Raw genomic sequence first — 20,796 nt, forward strand, 5'->3', positions numbered from 1 at the left:
TCCAGGAAGCCTTCCAGGAATTGTGATGTCTCCTTGTGACCTCACTGTGGGCTGCTTTTATAGTCCCTTTGGAGCAAGAAGATACAGCTTACGTTAAAAGCTACCCTGGAGTGTGTGACAGCCCAGGGGTCACATTGCTACGTGGCCCTGACAGGTCTCATCCTCTGTCCTCAGTGTCCCCAGTAGTCTGTTATGAACACTGACTCCCTACCAAGTTGATTCTTGGGGTTCTTGGGTAGGAGAGAGGAAGAAGAAGTCAAAGATTCCTTCCAGAAAGTTCCAGAAGGTTTCCTATCTCTCAGAACTGCTTCAGCATTTAAGGTCAGCAAGGGAATGAAAAACACCAACAGTTAGTAAAGGGACCTGAGTAATACCAGGGCCAGGTGACCAGCCTGGCCTATGTCACATGGGGCCCCCACACACCTCTTTCAGCGTGCCTCAGTTCCTCTCTTCACTTCATACTCCATGGGAAGGCAGGCCAGCAGCTCATCTTCTACCTGGCCAAGTCACAAACCATCCTTAGGTGTGCCCAAGCTCACCTCCACCTCTTTGCCTTCACAAACCCAGCTCCATCTCCACAAGGCCCAGCTCAAATGCCATCTTTTCCAAGAAGCTTTCCTGCCAGGGTTATAATTCACTGTTTCCTTTGACCAGGATTTTAGACTCTTGTCTTCCTCATTAAATCTATCCCTGGGGAAAGCAACTGTTAGCTACCCTTCCCTGACAATCCCCACACATCCTAGCCCAGGGCTTCTCCCAGCAGCTCTTCCCTTGGCACATGTAGGTTGAATTTGGCCCATGGGAAAAGTAAATGAAAACAAAGACTGTAACAACCACCTTTCTCCGGCCACAACCACAGAACCAGCTGTGACATCCATGCTTTGTCATAGACTGTCCAACTGAGGCCCAGGCAAACGGTCACACTGCCAGTGGCAGGCAATGCTGAGATGCGAACCTAACTTTGCCTGACTTAGAAATGTATTCCAGGAGCCGGGTGTTGGTGGCACACGCCTTTAATCCCAGCACTCGGGAGGCAGAGGCAGGTGGATCTCTGTAAGTTCAAGGCCAGTCTGGTCTCCAGAGCGAGTGCCAGGATAGGCTCCAAAGCTACACAGAGAAAGCCTGTCTCGAAAAAACAAAAAAAAAGGAAGAAAGAAAGAAAGAAAGAAAGAAAGAAAGAAAGAAAGGGAAAAAAAGAAATGTATTCCAGGGCAGGGGCTGGAGAGATGACTCAGCAGTAGGAACACTCTCTGCTCTCCCAGAAGACCCAGGCTTGAGTCCCAGCACCACGTAGTGGCTTCCAACCATCTATAACTCTAGTTCCAGGGGATTCAATAACCTCTTCTGGACTCAGCAGGCACCAGGCACACATAGTGCATAGATGTACATGGAGGCAAAACACCCATACACATGAAATTTAAAAAATTTCAAATAGTTAAAAAAAAATAGAAAAGAAAGGTAATGTATCCCGGGGCTGGGCATAGTGGCACATGCCTTTAACCCCAGCATGTGTGAGTTTAAGGCTAGTCTGGTCTACATAGTGAGTTCTAGGCCAGCCAACAGGGCATAATAAGATCTTGTCTTTAAAAAAAAAAAAAGTATCCTGGATTTTACAAGGGAGAGCATGGGATGCAGCCACCCCCTTGCCCCATGCCTTATCCCCTAGGAATAATGACATCTCACAGCACAAAACTCTTGGGGACCCCAAAATGCTGTCTGCTCCCTCTGAGGTGTCCATGCATATCTGAGCCCTATGGGAATCTAGCCCCTGAAAAGAAGAGGCCTGCCTTCATGAAGTTGTGTCCTGGTGAAAGGATAAGGACCCTTCATTTGTAATAGCCCTGACCATTCCCCAAACATGCCAGGAATACAAAGTAGGCATCTCATTGCCTGATCCCTGGTAAACAGCTGCCCACATGGAGGCCAGACCATAGGCAATCTAGCTTGAGAGATGGCTTCTGGAGGGCCTGAGTGGTCCATCAGTGGGCATGGCAGGGTGTGTGTGTGTGTGTGTGTGTGTGTGTGTGTGTGTGTGCATGTATATGTGCACACATAGGCTCAGAGATGTGGTCACCAGCAGAAGCCAAGAGTGAATTTGTGTAAGGGACTCATCAAATGAAAAGTAAAATGAATAATTGAATGTGAGGGGTGCAAACTGGGTGGGAAGATGTGTAATGGTCAGGGATGCTGGCTGAAAGAGTGGATGCCTGAGGAGCAGAAGCATCCATGGATGGGTAGATGGGATGGATGGGTGACCGGGGAACAGTGGAGGAGTGGATAAGTAGCTGGATGATTGGGTGGGTATAGGTTTAGATCAAGAGACCGGTGGATGAGCAAGTAAGTGGATGGATGGACGAACAGACGGATGGACGGACGGACGGAAGGACGGACGGATGGAGATGAGGTAGGTGGGAGGGGATAGGCAACTGGACAGCTGGATAAATGGGCCTTTGCAACTGTGGGTGGATAGATCCTTGGACAGTAAGAGACAGAGGACTGAGAAGACTGGGCCAATGAATAGAGGAATAAACTGGCCAGCAGTCCAGACAGACTTTGGAGTTCAGGGGAGCATGCTGCTCAGGAAGGGCTGGCAGATGTGGCCAAGCCAGCTCACCCAACCCAAGGGTCTCTGCTCACTGGACTCTACAGAAGGCTGCACCAAGTGGGAAGTACCCCATCTCAGCCTGTGCCCATAGAGAGCTCCCTGCTTAGAAATACCTCCTCCCCATAAGTCCCTACCCCCGAGTCTGTAAGGGTGAAGTCAGGGCAGCTGAGCCCTGAGAGGATACAGGCCTAGGGCTTGGTGCCTTAGCACAGGAGAATCCCAGGCAACCAAGTCAGCAGCCACTCTCCTTCCCTTCCCCAGCTGGGAGCCATTTGTTCTGCATCCTGCATGGTAATTAGGAATCTGGCAGGTTAACCCCTACACTCCTGGCACAGGAGCAAGGGCTCTTCTCACCCTCCGCTCATCCGGCTGTACAATGGGACAAGAATGTCTGCCTAGAAGATTGCCACACAGCCAGCTGGGAAAGATGGAGTATCTGGAATCTGGTCCAGAGGTTGGGAGGTTCTGAACCACTGAGCCAGGGTATAGAGGATGGCATAAGAGTGGACAGAGGGTAATCACTTGCATCCAAACAGCTTTCTCAGCTGGGTGTGGTAATGCAGGCCTTTACTCCTAGAGCAGAGGCAGAGGCAGAGGCAGAGGCAGAGGCAGAGGCAGAGGCAGAGGCAGACAGATCTCTGTGAGTTCAAGGCCAGCCTGGTCTACATTATGAGTTCTAGGCTAGCTAGGGTTACATAGTGAGATGCTGTCTCAAAATAAACAAAACAGTTTTCTGGGCATTTCTTTGGGCTTACAACACTCCCTCAGGTATGGTAACTGCCTGCGCTGGAGCTAGACCCATTTTAAAGAGAAGACAACAGCATGCTCACAGGCAGCCTTGAAATCTGGGTCTTTGACACTGAGCCAAATAGTTTCCTTTCTGAGCTGCACCAGGAACCCTGGCTTGAGGGACGAGTGAGTTTCCAGCTAACCAGAGCACCTTTGAGGGCAAAAGCAAGTGGTATTGATGATCAAGCCAGGACACTGCTGCTCTTGACAAACAGGAAATGTGGTCATCCTGCCAAGGTAGGAGGCCCTGGACAAGTCAATTCACTTTTCTGCAAAATGGACATGATGATGCAATTGTTCCCATAGGGCTCTCACAGAGATTAAATGTGATTATGAATAGTATGCATGAGGTGCTCAATAAAAGCTGGGAGATTTTTAATTGCATCTATACATGCACAGGCATCTGGCCATAGTTAAATACCCAGGCCCTGGCCTGGTTCTGTCCTGTCCGGCCTCCTCACCCATGTGCTTCAGTGCCTCTGAGTCTTGGGAACACCTCCTGATTTCCCTGGGCTGCCCTGGGGGAAAGATCTCGAACCACCTATATCTCAATCTTATCTGCATGCCAATTGAGCAAGTACTAATATGCTTTGTTTCATCATTTGTCCAGCTGGGAAAAATGGCCCTCTCCCCAGGAGACCAGTGTGATAATACAGAGAGCCAACCCTGGAAGCATAGCACTCTCCTCTGTCTGCCTCTCCTTATGGCTCCTCACCCTGCAGGGACAATGCTGCCCAGCTCTGTCCTTGCTCTATAGCTCAGAGACTTTGCCCACAGTCTATCCAGTGTGTGAACCCCCTAGGCTCTCTGTTGCTCTTTCTATTTCTTCAGGCCTTAACCTGAGTTTCCTCTCTTTCCGGGAACCTTGCTCAATATCCCAATGCCAGACTGCCTTAGGGACCTGTCTGTGCCACTTGCAACTTCCAGGATTCCTGTCTGTCCTCAAATTGAAGAGGGTACAACACGATGTAGTGGGCCATCTCTCCTTGAGCATGGCTGACTCTGTTGCCTTCTTTGAAGTAGGGAGGCCTCACTAAAGATCTCTAAGGTGTGACCTCATTTACCTGTTCAACAGCTCTCCTAGTTGCTAGAGCAGGGAACAGGAGATACTGTAATAACTGATGACTGGTTTGATAACTCCACTTTAATAGATTTGTGTGTGTGTGTGTGTGTGTGTGTGTGTGTGTGTGTGTGTGTGTGTGTGTGTCTGCGCGCACTTCCGTGCGCGCATGTGTTTATTTTGGGAACAGAACTTCCATCCTCTGGAAGAGCAGGAAGCACTCTTAACCGCTGGGCCATCTCTCTAGCCCCATGGGGAAACCGAGGCACTGAAACGCAAGGAAGGAAGAAGGGCCATACCAGCTTTAGACTCTATGACATTACCACATGCTAGTGGCCTCTCTACATGTAGACTCTTCCCTAGAGAAGCTAAGTGTTCTGCTGGCATCTCATGGGGCTAGTATTAGGTGGCCAGGACGGGGCTGAAGAGAAAGGGAAAGAGTGAATGCCCACACTTTAAAAAATCCAAAGTCTTCCAGCCAGTTCCCCCAGCTCCAGTAGGAAAGGCTAGAGACCCAGGCCAAAGTTGTCAGTCCTGGATTCCCCGAGGTCATCTGAGGAGCAGTGGGCAGCAAAGAGTCCAAGTGGCCGGCCTCTCTGGGCAGTCCCGGCTCAGGACAGAGAGAACATTTCCGAGGTCGCCCCGCCTAGGAGCGGCGGGCAGGGGCCTGGCCTGGCACCCCCGCCGCGCCCCTACAGCCCTCGCAGCGTGGCTAGCCCAGGAGGGGGCGCGGCCGCTGCAGGCGGAGCAGGGGCGGAGGGAACCCGCAGCCCGCCCCCGCCCGGGGATCCGGCCACCAAGCCCGCGGCCAGGGCGGCGCAGACCGGCCCAGCGACTCTTGGGCTGCGCAGGGACTCGCCAGCGCGCCGGTCCCTGGACCCCCCGGGCTCGACGACACGAGGTAACCACGGGCGCGGGCTGGGGGAGTGCGCACCGTCCTGGGCGCATGGGGCCAACCTGTAGAAGGCCGGGACGCGCAGATTTCTAGGGTTGTTTTGTCACGTTGCGGGAGGGCACAGGGGACCAAGGATCGGCGGACAGAGCACTAAACGAGAGGCGGGCAAAGGGCGAGCCCAGGGCCGTCTATGCGCATTCCTGCGCGGGCAGCGGAAGGGAAAGGATCCCAGGGCCCCTCGGCGGCGCCAGCGCGGTAGCGGGAAGCTGGGGGGTGGAAGGGGGAGCGCGGACGGACAGGGACAGGGCACCCTGCCCCCTCCCCAGCTGCATTCCAGACTGGAGCAACGGATGAGGTCATCCCGTCCGGTTCCCTTCTGGCCACCGCTGCCGCTGCCCGCGCCGGACCGGAGTAAGGGGCACTCCAAAGTCTCCCCTCCGAGGTCCCCAGAAGGGAATGTTTCCCGGTTGAAGTCTTTCCTGAACTTCCCATCACAACTGATTCTGCCCTTGTCCCAACTATGCAAGACTCACCAAGTTTGAAGCCCGTTTTCTAGACCGGGAAACTGAGGCTGAGAGAGCACAAAGGCAGAGTGGAGGGCTGCTTAGCTTTAATTTGGGATGCTGGGGCAAGGAGGCATCTTAGTAAATCTGTAGTGGCACCCAAGTTAATCCCAACACTTGGGAAACTGAGGCAGGAGGGTCACAATTTCGAGGTCAGCATAGACTACATTGGGAGACCTTGTCAACAAACAAAAACCCTGCGTTTTAACTCTCACTTTGCTCCCTAATGGCCCGAGGCGCCTCCTCCTGTCCTAAGGGCAGTGAAATTTAGCAGTTTACTACCCCCTTTCTGGCCTCAGTTTCCCTGTCTTCCACCTCAAAGTGCTGAGGATTTAACTTCTAATCCCAAACATCACTGGTTGGGGACATCTGAAGTAACAGAATTCCACCGTCCTGAGTTGACGTCAAAGAGCTGTACACCCCCCACCCCACCCCAATCAGGCTTTGCGCACCTGCCTGAGGGAGTATCTGGGTATTCCAAGAAGCGGCTACCTCTACCACCTGGTCCTTCCCCACCATCGGAGTGGCTTCCTTGCCTCCACATCCATCATTGTTGGCCTCTGAGTGAATGCATCCTGCTAAAGCCCCCAAACTTGTCCCTGTGGTCATTACTACCAAGGGAGCTCTTGCCACGTGTCCATACTGTTGATCAGTAAATTTAAGAGCTCCGGGGATACTGACATCTCACATGTGGCCTCTCATGCCTAGGTCATAGATGCTTAACCGCAGAGCCAGGATCCGCATTCCTCCCTCTAATAACTTCCCCACTTCTGCCATTGTCACTCCACTGGCAAAGCATTTCTGCCAGCATTGGTAGAACGGAAACAAGCTCCAGCGCGCACACTGTTTCTGTTCTGTGACCTAGGGTTCATTTTCCCCAGGTAAAATGGGTGAATTGAGCGTTTACAGGGGCTGTTTCCTGGGCTTTTGAGAAAAGGGGCCTGTGCTCAACACCCAGCACAGGTGGTGTGAATGTAAAGGCCAGGGTAGTCTGTGGCTAACACCAAGCGGTAGGTGGCTGCCACCAAGGGTCACTAGAATAAAAGATGACCCTTACTTAGGAAGTGTTGGATTTGAGCCCAGGCCTGCCTGCTCTGGGGTGGGGGAATTGAGTTTTTATGTCTTCTGCCCCTTCCTCCTTTCTCTGGCTGGGAGGCCCTTCTGTTTTCTCCATGGGAAGACAGTAGCTGAAGTTGGGCCAGGATACTCTGCTGCTGTAGATGGTATAAATGTAGAAAATGCTATCTAGATGTACCCAGAGGCATTTGGGAGGTGGCTTCATCATAAGGTTGGTCAGGGGGTTGGTCGGGGCAGGAGCCTGGAAGACACTCAGAAGTTAGAGGATGGGGGTGGGGGCTGTGTTCACATGGTAGACACAGCTGACCCCTCCATGTGCCATTTTACAAAGTGAGCCCTATCCGGCTGCACAGCTCCTTCCATTAGACTCTAAAGTTTAGCGACTAGTCTTCTGTGGAGCTGGGAAACCTGGCCGGTGTTTACCTGCCACGGGACCTTGGATGAGTCTGTTCCCTGGGCATGTCAGTGCTCTTTGTAGCCTGAGCCAGCCTTCTAGCCTCAAGGGGGTGTTGGAGAATCATCTAATGACATCATGTCATTGGTCAGCCAACAACAAGCAGAATGCTTTATAACTTCAGCAAACATTCCACGAGGACTTCTCGGAGCTGGGGGTGCCAGGGAAAGGGATGATTCAGAAGTCACCCCCCCAGGGGGGAGGAGCTAGGATTGGAGGAGGATCCGATGGTGGGAAGGAAGAGAATGCGGTCCCAAAACAAAGCAAGCTTTGTCCAGTTCTCCTCTTTGTTTTATTTTGTTAGTTAACCTATTTTGAATTTCAAATAACATAGAAGGGCTGCATTGAGAATTTTATGCTTGCAGGCGGCAACTAGGGTTGAGAAAATTTAAAAAAAAAAAAAGTTGAAACTCAGGTCTAGATCTTTATCAGTTGAACAGGTGTGTGGTGACTTGCCCAAGGTCAAAGGGTGAGCACTCTGAGTCCCCAGTCTACTCTACCCCCTCAGAAGGTGGCAGGGGGTGGTCCTCTGGCCGGAAGGTTATCTCAGCTAATGATTAGGCTGGCTGTAGATTTGGCCATGTGCTAAGCGCTGGGAGGGAGAAAGGCAGGAAAATCCAGGCATCGCCACACCCTCAAAGTGCTCAGGGAAACAAGACTGGGCCCCGAAAGCCGGCAAGGGCTTATGTGAGTCAGAAGCCCCGAGTTCAAGTTTGGACTAGCTTTTTGATGAGACCTTGAACAAGCGTGGCCCTCTCTGGGTCAAACAAAACCAGAGTATGGGCTTACAGGATCCTAAGTGCCCTCCAGACACCTAGAGAAAGAGAAGTAGGGACACAGAGGGGCCCTCTGAGAAGGGTAGGACAGCAGAGGAAGTGGGTGAGGGATCAGGAAGGACAATTGTAGGCAGGGAATAGCTTTTGGCACCCATAGGACTATTTTTTTCCCCTAAAAACGTGTTCCCCAACAAGGCTCTTCCATCAACCTGACCAAATGATAAAGCCCTTTCTCCAGGCCTTCTTAGGGCATTCAATCTGTTCAAGCGTGCAGGAGCCGGCTGGAAAAAGCCACTTCTGACCACAGGATCCTTTTTCCAGGAAGCACCTTGGAGGCAGAGGGTTCTGCTGGCTCTGTGGCAGGCTGTGTACACAGCAGTTCACAAGACCTTGGCAGGGCGCCTCCTTTCTCTTGACCTCTCCAGGTAGAATAGATTTGAACCCCCAGAGAACTGGAATATGCCAGCAAAGGCATGTTGTCTGGGCTGAAGGTTGCTGGGATGGGGAACTCACCTCTCTCGTTTCTTCCCGAGAAGCCCACAGGACAGTCACTACACTTTCAAGTCAGTTTCTCATTCCTATGCTAGTGCCTCCAGCAGGTCTCGTGTGTGAGCCGCCTGACTTGTGCAGGAGAGCCATTGGCACCTGCCCTGCAGGGTTTATATAGCGATCCCTTTCCTGCTTCACTGGTGCCTATTGTGAACTCGGAACAGAATGGAGTCAGGCAGTGGCACTCAGAGGCGTCCACACTTCTGATTCCCATGCCATCCAAGCCACTTGTCCTCAAACTCTGGCATGCACATATATGTGGGTGCCTATGTCCATGTGCTCACATATAAAAGTCAGAGGAAAACATTGGATGTCTTGCTCTGTCGCTCTTCCTTAGTCCCTGGAGACAGAGCCACTCACTGAACCTGAAACTTGTGTTTTTGTTTGTTTGTTTGTTTGTTTGAGTTAGACTACCCGTGATCTCCCTGTCTCTGTCCCTCTCCCCCCAGACTAGAGGATTACAGGCCCATGCTGCTGCACTTGACTTTTACATGGCTGTTGGGGAGCCAAACTCAGGTCCTCAAGCTTGCTTAGTAAGCATTCCTCCACTCTGTCACCACCACCCCCAGCGCCTTGAACTCCCTACACATGGACTCTGCAGGTTCTAATCAAGGAACCGCACATTGTCAGGCAGCTTCATTTGTTCTCTTGGATGGCTACTATTTGAACTCGGATTTCCTCTTCTACTGCCATGCCACAATGCTGTCTCTGCCCTTCCAGGTCTCCACCCCAGGACAGGGACCACTCATCTCGTGTCTTCTCTATCACCAGCCTCGCCAGGGCCAGGGGCAGGGCCTCTGAGAAAGAGAAGCAATAGATTCCCCCAGCCTTGGCACTGGGGACAACGCCTTAAAAGAGTCGAGGGTTGGCTTCTGCTCCGCCATCTTCGTCAACAGAAAGAGGCTGAGAAGGGTCCCTGAGCCCAGCCTGCCATCTTCCCTGGCTCTAGGTGGACATGGACCAGCAGTTGTAAGCAGCCAAAGCTGATGCCCGGCCCCCAGGGGGGCACAGGAGCCCCCACCATGAGCCTGGGCAAGCTGTCTCCTGTCGGATGGGTGTCCAGTTCCCATGGGAAGAGGCGGCTGACAGCAGACATGATCAGCCCTCCACTTGGAGACTTCCGCCACACCATGCATGTGGGCCGTGGTGGGGATGTCTTCGGTGATACTTCCTTCCTCAGCAACCATGGGGGCCGCTCTGGAAGCACCCACCGCTCACCCCGAAATTTCCTGGCCAGGAAGCTCCAGCAGGTGCGCAGGGTGGGGGTGCCACCTCGAAGGACGGCTTCCCCGCCTGCACCCTCACCTGCCCCACCTGCCATCTCGCCCATCATCAAGAATGCCATCTCTTTGCCCCAGCTCAACCAGGCCACCTATGACAGCCTGGTGATGAGCAAGCTCAACTTTGACAGCAGTCCTACCAGCTCCACAGATGGCCGCTATGGTTATGGTGAGGACCTGGGTTTACAGTCTCTTTTCCACTGCCAGAATTCAAGCCCAGAGAGATTGTGGGGTTCTGCCAGGCCTTTATAATAGCCTTTCCCCACAGCTCTAAATCTCCCAGTGGAGTCTGACCCCCAACCTATGCCAAGGATGAGGGGTGGTGGTGGCATTAGGGAGGTGGGTGCCGGCCTTCTTAAGCCTCCTAACTCTGAGGCTGAGATAGAAATACAGTCTGTATTCTAGCAGCCCTCTAACTTGCTCTGTGATTTCAACAAGCCTTTCCCATCTCCGGACTCTCCGGCTAGTTCCCTGCTTCCTGTTTCCTTCCGTTAAGCAGCTTCCCGGTGTCAGAGGGTATCACTGTGAGGCTCTCTGAGCCCACTCTGATTGCCAGTCCTTGTTCTTCCAACTGCAGTAAGCACATGGACCTCTGAGCTCCAGTCCTCACCTATATGGGTCACTTAGTCGCAATGCTAAGATTCTGTAAAGTCATGAGGCCCAGCCAGTCTGATCTATGCAGTGAGTTCCAGGACAGCCTAAGCTACAGAGCAAGAGCCTGTCTCAAAAAACAAAGCAGGAAAAGATTGAGTAAAGTCAGATATGCACTAGGCAGTTCTGTAACAGGTGCTTATGACAGAGCTGTTATTTGAACAAAGGCTCCTGTAATTTGGCAAATTGATTCAGGTGTGAATGCCACCTTGGCCTTGGCAGGGGGACCATGTGTTACTGCTGCCCCCTCATGGCTATGCTCTGCATTACAGTCTTGCTGCCACTATAGGTCCAGGGAACTCCATCACTGGTGTCCGACCTGGAAGTCCTGGTTGGGCTGGTAATCTTTGGAGGGCATGTCCCTGTCCTGAGAACCGGTGATTTCTCCGTTCAGACCCTGGCTTCTGGTTCCTACACGTCCCCACAGATAAACTCACAAGTTCACTTGCAGTCAGTCTCATTAGGGAGCCAGGGGCTATGACCAAGTCCACACCAGGGATTGGGTGTAAAAATTCAAGCTGCAGGCATAGTTTCAAGCCCGACAGACTGCCTTTGGGCAAGGTCTGTCCCATCCCAACTGAACTTCCATTTGTTCTTCTGCAAAGTGGGGTCAAGGTTAAGTTTCAGAGGTCACGTGGAAGGCTGTGGGGTCCTTACATTGGAGAGGTAAGAGAAGTAGAGGCCTGCAAGGGTACAGCTTACCAAGGACCACATGGTAAGTCAGGGTTGTCCTGAACAGGCTAGAGACCCCAGCCTTGACATTCTCCCCATTTCTCTGCTAGGCCTGGATTCTGGGTTCTGCACCATCTCACGCTTGCCACGTGTGGAAAAGCACAGCAACCGAGACCGTGGCTGTGACCGGGACCAGGACCGGGATCATGTTCAAGACCAAGAGCAAAATTCTTTCCCCTGTGAGCCAGAGCTTCGACGCTCTGACTCTCTCTTGTCTTTCCGTTTTGACCTTGACTTAGGCCCCTCCCTCCTCAGCGAGCTTATGGGGGCCATGAATCTTTCAGAAGCCCCAGCAGCTGAGACCCCAATCCCTGCTGCCAACCCTCCCACTTCAGCAGCAACTCCCCCTGCCCCTACTGCAAAACCCCCAGCCTGTGCCATAACCACCCTAGACCCCGAGACAAGCCTCCCAGCTCCTGCAGCAAGACCCCCATCCCATGGACATTTCCCCAATGGGGTAACTGCTGTGTTGGACACTGTGGCTGAGACAAAGCCTAGTCCTGTTGGAGAGAATCCCCAGGTACCTCCCAACATGCCCTTTGGCAGGTGTGGAGCCAGCTGGGGGGCCAGCCGGGCCAGCCGCCACTACACTGAGATGGATGCTCGGCGGGAGCTGGCAGGGGTGCTACCACAAGTCCATGGCTCCTGGGAGAGCCTGAATGAAGAATGGAGTGCACCGCCTACCAGTGGCAGGGCCCCAGTGCCCAGCACGGTGCAGGTCAATGCCTTTGAATTTGCTGATGCTGAGGAAGATGATGAAGTCAAGGTGTGAGGGACTAGGCATGGGCTCCATGTCCTGCCATCCTCAGGACTCAGAGAGCAGAGGGACTGAGCTCACCCACCATCACCTAACTAGATCTACCCAACCGGAGTTAGCCCATATCCTTCCTGGTCTATGCAAAGCAGGCATGGGTGAGGGGGTCCCTACTGACTTGACCCAACTCCCACCACTGCATCTAGGCCCTTTGCCACACCCCATGCCAACCCCATGACCTCACAGTGTGGCTTTTGTGCCCCAGATGCCTCCTGGGTGAGGTGGGGGTGGGAGGAGGACCACACAGGGCCATTGTCTCTGAGTGGGACTGCCTGCCCCTGCTCATTTAGAGCTGCCCCAGAAGGTCACCACTGTGTCCTCAATAGCCCTATTCCAGGCTCCTCGGTTCCCAGAGAAAGGTCAGGTGTGACCTTGCAGCAGATTCCATCTTGTGTGTACCGCAGACCTGCTGCCTGTGCCTAAACGTAAAAGCTTTTCTGATAAAAGCTAACTGCCTAAGAAGCCAAGGGGGCAGCCCTGGCTGAGATATCCTTTCCTCTGCTGGGAGTTTGGAGAGTACAGGACTTCCTTTCAGGCCCCCCAGCTAGAAGGGGGGGGCAGACGCGGTAATGAGTAACCAACCTGGAATGCTCAATGATAAGAGGCCCAGGTGGGACCCTTATCTGCAGTTCCTGGAACACCCTGGCCCCAGGTGCCTGGAACCAATATCTGCCCCATAATCCCACGGGGCAGCTTGGCAGGTGCTCAGGTCACCAGGAGGAAGGCAGGTTTACATGTATAGGGTGGCTCAGGGGCGCCTCCCATCTTCTCTCCACAGTGCTACGCCCTGTGCCTCAGTTTTCAACCTTATATCAAAGATGGGGAGCACCAACTCACATGGGAAGTGCTAACAGTTCTTAATGTAGAAATAATAAAATTGGATTCTTTTATTTGCTGTTGACCTTGGAGTTAGTCAGAAGAAGGGCAGAAGCTGTGAGTGAATCCTGGGAAGTGCAGGACCTAAAGGCTGTGGTTCTGATGGGACTGGAACAGGTTTGTGAGCTGAAGAGCTGCATGCTCACTCGAGCTTGAAGGAGGAGATGTGGAGCCCATCCATGCCTAGGTAGCGCAGGTGGTTGTGGCCCAGCCTGTTGGGGAAGGTCACCGTGTGCCCGTCAGGTAGTGTCACCTTGAACTCGTCGTTATGGAAGGCCACGGTGAACTGCAAAGGGAGGGAGAATATCAGCAGGACCTGGGGGTGCCGGGTGGTGCTCCCATGTCCGGGCAGGAGGGCCATGTTTGGGCTCCTGTTTGACCTCACCTTGACCTCTGATCCTGGACTGAAGCACATGTGGCTCTCTCGTTGCTCTTGTCCCCAGCTGCTGCCATCTCGAGTGTTGCAGACAATGGTGGATTCATTGAAGCGGGGGTTAAAATGTAGGTTCAGCTTGTCTTGCCCCTGGCCCAGGTTAATGGTGAAGCTATAGGGAGGAGTGACAGGAGAGCAGCTTAGGATGGGGCGTGGTTGACCACAAGCTAGAAGAGTAAGTGAATATGCTGTGATTGAGATCTGTGCCTTGCAACTGGCTGTGCACAATAGTGGCTCGTTCTGTTTGGAATAGGCACTGAGGCTGTTGACAGGGTAATTGATAGTGACAACTTCAGGAATTAGGGTTGTCTGTCCTGGGAGAGATAGTTCAAGGACTGTCACCAGAGGGATGCAGGCAGGGCTTGACAGGATCACAAGACAAGCCTGGGTTCGACATTCAGTGTCCCTGAAAGTAGTACATTTGGGGTGAGGGATTCCATCAGGGGTGGGGGTTCTCAGACCAGGCATATCTGCATGTTTCTGCAAGCCAGAGACCTGGGTAGGTCCCTCTCTAAGCTCCTACTCTTTTATTGTTGTTGGGGTTTTGTCGTTATTTTATTTGTTTTTTGTTATTCCAGACAGGGTTTCCTGGAACTCACTCTGTAGACCAGGCTGGCCTCGAACTCCTAGAGATCCTCCTGCCTCTGCCTCCTGAGTGCTGGGATTAAAGGCGTATACCACCACCGCCCGATGAGTCCCTACTCTTTGTGTCTGCCTGTCTCCTTCCTAATACAGGAGCTAGAGATTTATCACACAAAATTCTGGCATCACGCTATATATTTGTCAGCCTAGTGCTGACCTGCTGGGGAGTCGACTGCTGTGCTCAGATAGCGGGAACAAGCGGGACCTTTGCTGCCCCCTGGTGGCTGCCTCTGGTTAGAGTCACCAGGACCTGGTTAAGAGGGAGAACATGTACTCTTCAGTACAGCTCCACACCTGCTGGGGCAGACCGAGTGCCACCCTTCTCTACCTGTCCCCGTGGTGGCAACTGAGACAAGGAGCAGAGAGCACAGTGTCTGTTCGTACATTCTGAAGGTTACTAACCCAAAGGATGCAAAGACGGCTCCTTACAGGAGCCAGCAGGGCTATGGTAAGGAGCATATTAAAAAAAAAAGTCATTGCTTCCTGAGCCTTTGAGGGTCCCAGTCCTCGTCCTCAGCCCTGCCCACACCTTGCTCACCTGTTAACATCCTTGTGGATCTTGCCTTTAATCTTCAGGGTCATCCCTGATTTCATGTCCAAGTTTGTGATCTCAAATTTCTCCTGGAGCAACAGAAAAGTTCTTTCAGGGAATCATGAGAGGAATCCATTGCCCTGCCACCGTGCCATCCCGCTAGCACGCCATTCTGGATGACTCCATTGCGTCTCTGCCCTTGTGGAGACCACAGCACTCTGACTCAGGCTTCCCAGAGCCCCCCCCCCCTCTGCTTCTCTCTCTTCCACCCCACAACCCAAGAAAAAACAATGGCTAGGGATGGGGTGGGTCACAGAATGGACAGCCTGACCCCTGCAGATATTACAGTTTCCCAATGCTTAAGTAACATGCTGCCCTCAGCGCACCCAAAACACGGGTGTAATGCACAAATAACCTCGTCAGACTGAGCATGGTGGCCCACACCTTTAATCCTAGCATTTGGGAGACAGAGGCGGGTAGATTTCTGTGAATTTGAGGTCAGCCTGGCCTGTGTTACATAGCAGGTTCCCAGCCATCCAGAGATACAGAGCAAAACCCTGTTGCAAAAAACAAACAAAATACCAAAACAATGAGATATGGTGATGCCTGCTTTTATTCCAAGTTAGGGGAGGCAGAGTCATGAGGATCCCTGGGGCTCCCTGGCCAGGCATTTTAGCCTAATTAATTAATTTTATGCTTTTTTGTTTTGTTTTTCAAGACAGGGTTGTCTGTAGCTTTGGAAGCTGTCTTGGAACTCACTCTGTAGACCAGGCTGGTCTTGAACTCACAGAGATCTGCCTACCTCTGCCTCCCAAGTGCTGGAATCAAAGGCATGTGCCACCACCTCCCGTAGTTGATTAATCTTAAACTCTAGTCTACTAAGAGAACTTGTCTCAAAGGAAGGGGACAGCATTCCCCGGGGGTGACAGCCAAGGTTGCACACACGTGTGTTTGTGTGTGTGTGTGTGTGTGTGTGTGTGTGTGTGTGTGTGTGTGTGTGTATACAGCCATACACATAACACTAAAAAGGAGGTGTGGGAGAATTATCAGAATACATTATGTGAGAATATAAAATTGTCAAACAACAAAATTAGTCGACAACAAAATCTGGGCTGGAACGTAGCTAAGTGGTACAGCACTTACCTAGCATGCATAAGTCCTAGAATTCCAAACCCACCCCTTTAAAAAAAAAGTCAAAAGCAGATGTTGAGCACCGTCTGTGTGACAGATGTTGAGAGAGACCCCAAGACCAGCAGCATCCACTTTCAAGCAAGTTGCAGGAGGTTTAGTATCCAGTTTGTGAGGCCCAAGCACAGCACCTGACCCAGGAATGGCAAAAAGGAGGATGGCCACCCCTGTATTATCTAGCTGTTCCTCTGCCCTTGCTTCTACCAGTAGTACCCCAGTTTCTTGGCAGCTGGTTCCTCTATCTGTTTTTTAAATGAATTTGTTTTTATAATTTTTATTTGTATTTTTTAATGTGCATTGGTGTCTTGCCTGCATGTATGTCTGAGTGAGGGTGTCGGGTCTCCTGGAACTAGAGTTACAGACAGCTGTGAGCCAACATGTGGTTGTTGGGAATTGAACCCAGAGCCTTTGAAAGAGCAGCCAGTGCTCTTAAGCTCTGAGCCAGCTCTCCAGCCCCTGATGGGTCTGCCATCTTTGATAGTTAGAAGAAGTGTCCAGGCTGAGTTTCTAAACTCAGCTTTGAAGTATCCATTCTTCACACTTGTGACCAGAGGGTGACAGCTGAGTTGAGCAGCTCTTATGGACAGCATTTCTGCACTCTGGGGTTCATCTATTGACATGTTCTCTGTCTGGTTTCTTCTTGCCTTGTATTATTATTTTTAAACTTTAAATTTTATGTCTGAGTGCTCTGCATGTATACTGCATACCAGAAGAGGGCATCAGACCCTGTTATGGATGGTTGTGAGCCACTATGTGGTTGCTGGGAATTGAGATGGAACCTCTGGAAAAACAGCCAGTGCTCTTAACACACTGAGCCATCTCTCCAGCCTATTATTATTATCATCATTTTATTATTATTATTATTATTATTGTTATTATTTATTATTATTGTTGTTGTTGTCGTTATTATAAGTTTTTTCCTGCATGGATGTCTGTGCACCATATGCATGCCTGGTGCCTGGTGCCTGCAAAGGGCAGAAGAGGACATTGGATGTCCCTGGAATTGGAGTTACAGTGATTGTGGTTGCTGAGAATTGAACCCAGATCCTCTGGAAGAGCAGCCAGTGCTCTTAACTGCTGGCACCGCTCCAGCCCCTTGTGTTGTTGTATTTTGTTGACAAGCATTACCAAGGGCTCCTGAATCAGCTCCCCTGTCTGGGCAGGGGCTTGGGGGTGAGGTCAAGAGCACAGCTGTGGGAATGTTATCAGTCCTTTCTCACTACAAAGAAGGATGGAGGATGGCTGATGTGAACGCAAGGGAGGCTTGACACCCTGCCCAAATAACCTGCTTTATAGCCCATGCTGGCTTTGAACTGGTGATCCTCCTACATTGACCTCCTGAGTGCTTGGGTTATAGGCATGAGCTACAGAGCAGGACTGGGGGGTGCATTTAAAATAAAGGGAACATTGCAGAGGTTCTGATGGCAGGGACGTGTCAGCTTCAGTAGCAGTCATCTTAGGGCAGGGTTCTGGGCCTGTCCCCGGGGAGTGGGGTGGTCTGGTCTCTATTGGGGCCTCCTATGTGCCATGCAGTGGCTCACATGTTTGCTGGCCCCTCCTTGCCAGAACCTAGCAGTCTTTCTTAGACTCACTGTGTTCTTGGGGCAGAGAGATCTGGAGGTGGGAAGTGAAGCAGCTACTCTAGGTTTTAGCCAGACTCACACACTACTCTCTTCAGGCTCTTGGTAGCAGAACTGTCCCTGGGATGTGAGTTGATCCTGACAGGACAACCCACAGTTCCTTTCAGATGAGCTAAGGCGACGTGACAACAAGGCAGTCACATTCTCACTGCGTGTGTGCACATGCCAGCTCCCATGAGAAGATGCCATCCACTGTCTCTTGGCTTCCTGAGATGGTGGAATGAGTGACAGGATTGGAGTGAGGAGAAGCACCCTTCCTGACATCCCTGATCTCCTGGCTAAAACAGAAGAACTGGAACCCCTGAGAGGAGGGATGGGGGCTGCCACGGAGCTAGAACACAAGAAAGGCCAGGGTCAAGGGTACATCTGGGTATATAAGAACTTGGGAGCATGCATAGGCCCAGAGCCTTGAACCCCACTCAACAAAGTCTAAGACCAGAGCGGTAGAAGGCAGTCAGTGGGAGATGGGGCAGTTCATAGGTGGTGGAGCTGGTAGGGGTGGATAGGACCAAACCCCAGCTCTACCTCTAGCTGACCAAGTGACTTGGGGCCAACCTCACCCCTTTGGACCTGGGTTCCCTATTGGTGCTATGAGGGGGTTATCTGGAAGGAGAATGACGAAAGTAAAAGAGTGGTGAGGTGAACAAAATAAAGGCCAAGGATGTGTCTGGGCCATCAAAGGTCTCCCTGAGAGGCAGAGGCAAGGATATCACTAGCCCTTCCCAGTCACGTGGGCATCCTGCGTGCTTGGATAATGTCATTTGCCAAACACAGGCATCCTTTCATCTCATCTGCTACTCTGTCTCCTTGGAAATAGGGTCTTGGTACAACCTAATATGTGATCATATTAGTCTAGGCTAGGCTCTAAATCCACTGTAGCTAATGCCCTAAATGTAAAAGGAAGGGAAATGCGGCCAGAGTGGTGACTCAGTGGTTAGAGCTACTCTTGTAGATGACCCAGGTTTGGTTCCCAGCACCCACCTGGTGGCTCACAACCAACCATCCATAATTCTAGTTCCAGAGGATCCAATGCCTTTAACTACTCTCTGTGGGCACATGGTATAGACACACACACACACACACACACACACACACACACACACACACACACACACAGGCAAAATACTCACAAAATATTTTTTTTAATTGAAAGAGATGGGAACTGGGCACAGAAACACACCCTCAATGGGAAGGTGATATGCAGAGGGGCAAACCCTGTAGTTATGAGGCTTCTGGAGACGGGCCCTACAGATGCCCACATCCACAGGAAACTGGAGTAGATAAGTAAATTCCTCTCCAGAGCCTTCAGAGAATGCCAGGCCCTGCCCACCCTGGATTCCAGACTTGGCCAGAACCAAGAGAGTAATCTCTGTGGTGGTGAGCTCCCTATTTTGAAGTGGTTTGTCTCAACAATTCTAGGAAATGAACCTACCATCTAAACCCTAGAGAATGCCATGTTGTTCCATCCCATACACATCAGGAAAGACCAAGTCCCTGGGAGAGGGGCATCAACTTGTCCAAAATCACACCACAAGCCACAGCTGAGCCAGATTGGAACAAAGGCTCTGCACTCTTGAACAGAGTGTACCACCTTTGCCATTTGTAGATGGTGGCCTCCTGTAATATCATCTTGAGCTTTAGTCGTTCTCTTCTCTCTCTCTCTCTCTCTCTCTCTCTCTCTCTCTCTCTCTCTCTCTCTCTCTCGTTTTTCGAGACAAGGTTTCTCTGTGTAACAGCCCTGGCTGTCCTGGAACTCACTCTGGAGACCAGGCTGGCCTCAAACTCACAGAGATCTGCCTGCTTCTGCCTCCTGAGTGCTGGGATTAAAGGTGTGCACCACCATGCCCAGCCTCTTTCTTTCTCTTTTTTGAGACAAAATCTCAGTATGTACCTCTGGCTGGCCAGGAACTTACTGTGTAGACCAAGTTGACTTCAAATTCAGAGCCCCATCTGCCTCTGGCCCTTTAGTGCTAGCCTTTCAGGTTGCATTACCACATACAGTGCTGGAAATCAAACCCAGGGCTTCATACATTCTGGGCAAGTAAGCACTCTACCCACAAAGCTAGATTCCACATGATTCCTTTAAAAACATGATATTTTTTGGTGCTAGAGATAAGACCCAGGGCCTCAAACATGGTAAATACAGACTCCATCATTGATATGGAATCTTTCCCCAGCCCTTGCACCTCAACTTCTCTTTTTATGAGACTCAATAGAGGTTAACAGTCACAACTGATATTACTAGTACCATTCCCACAGAGAGGTCGTGGCTGTGAGACTGGTGGTAGCTCAGAGATAGACAGCTTCAATGGTAAGGGGTTTAGAGACGATCTACCCAAGTTTCTTTCTCTTTCTTTCTTTCTTCCTTCCTTCCTTTCTTCCTTCCTTTCTTCCTTCCTTCCTTTCTTTCTTTCTTTCTTTCTTTCTTTCTTTCTTTCTTTCTTTCTTTCTTTCTTTCTTTCTTTTGAGATGGGGTCTCTACATATATTGATCTGGCTGTCCTGGAACTCACTATGTAGACCAGGTTGGCCTTGAAGTCATAGAGATCCCACCTGTCTCTGCCTCCTGAGTGCTGGGATGAAAGGTGTGAGCCACCATGCTGGACAATCCAGCATTCTTTTTTTGATGCTCATGCAGAAACAGACCAAGAGAAAGGCAGCAATAGAGGACCCCCAAAACACCCCAACCCACACACTCATGCAAAGACAAGTGAGAGGAGGGAAGTGGGCCCTCCAGCATCCTCACCGACATGGTGACAGCTCCCGGCCTCAGCTCTCCCAGACGCTCCAAGAGGCTCGTGCTCAAGGTATCACCTCTTGGTCAGGCTTATATTCCAGAATATTACACATTAACTACCCCGAGGCCATAAATAAGGACTTTGGCCCTTTGTTCCCTAATATCTCCTGGCCTATATTTGCAGGTACTCAACAAACAGGAAGACGGCTCCTCACCCCACCTCCCGATCCTGAGCATCCTCCTGGCCTCCCTGCAATTCTTACCAGTCCCACATTCTCCACAGAGCCCAAGGGAGGAGGCCTTAGTGCCACCCCCACACAACCGCAAACACCCAGAGCTTGGCAGGCTACCCAACTTCCCTGCTGAGCCCAGCTCCGACAACCACAAAAAGACAGGCTAGCTCTGTAAAAAATGTCCAAGCTTCTAATTTTCAGCGATGTCATGAGTCATTGGAAGACATTGTTTTTCCTTCTCTTATCCATTCTTTTTCTGATTACACATAGA

At 51.4% G+C, this 20,796-nt stretch overlaps 2 protein-coding genes across 2 annotated transcripts; one reads left to right on the forward strand and one right to left on the reverse strand.

Moving 5' to 3' along the window:
• Positions 1-5,197: 5,197 nt before the first annotated feature.
• On the forward strand, positions 5,198-13,135 carry Cdc42ep1 (CDC42 effector protein 1). Its single transcript, XM_027403960.2, has 3 exons — positions 5,198-5,355; positions 9,489-10,217; positions 11,482-13,135. Exons 2-3 carry the CDS (start codon positions 9,755-9,757, stop codon positions 12,201-12,203), a joined length of 1,185 nt encoding a protein of 394 aa, XP_027259761.1. The 5' UTR covers positions 5,198-5,355; positions 9,489-9,754; the 3' UTR covers positions 12,204-13,135.
• Positions 13,136-13,237: 102 nt separating this feature from the next.
• Lgals2 (galectin 2) lies at positions 13,238-20,576 on the reverse strand. Its single transcript, XM_027403961.2, has 4 exons — positions 20,302-20,576; positions 14,735-14,817; positions 13,507-13,666; positions 13,238-13,407 (listed from the first exon to the last, which is right to left on the reverse strand). Exons 1-4 carry the CDS (start codon positions 20,305-20,307, stop codon positions 13,264-13,266), a joined length of 393 nt encoding a protein of 130 aa, XP_027259762.1. The 5' UTR covers positions 20,308-20,576; the 3' UTR covers positions 13,238-13,263.
• Positions 20,577-20,796: the final 220 nt, after the last annotated feature.

The sequence above is a fragment of the Cricetulus griseus genome, chromosome 2, assembly GCF_003668045.3.
Source record: "Cricetulus griseus strain 17A/GY chromosome 2, alternate assembly CriGri-PICRH-1.0, whole genome shotgun sequence".
NCBI lineage: Eukaryota > Metazoa > Chordata > Mammalia > Rodentia > Cricetidae > Cricetulus > Cricetulus griseus.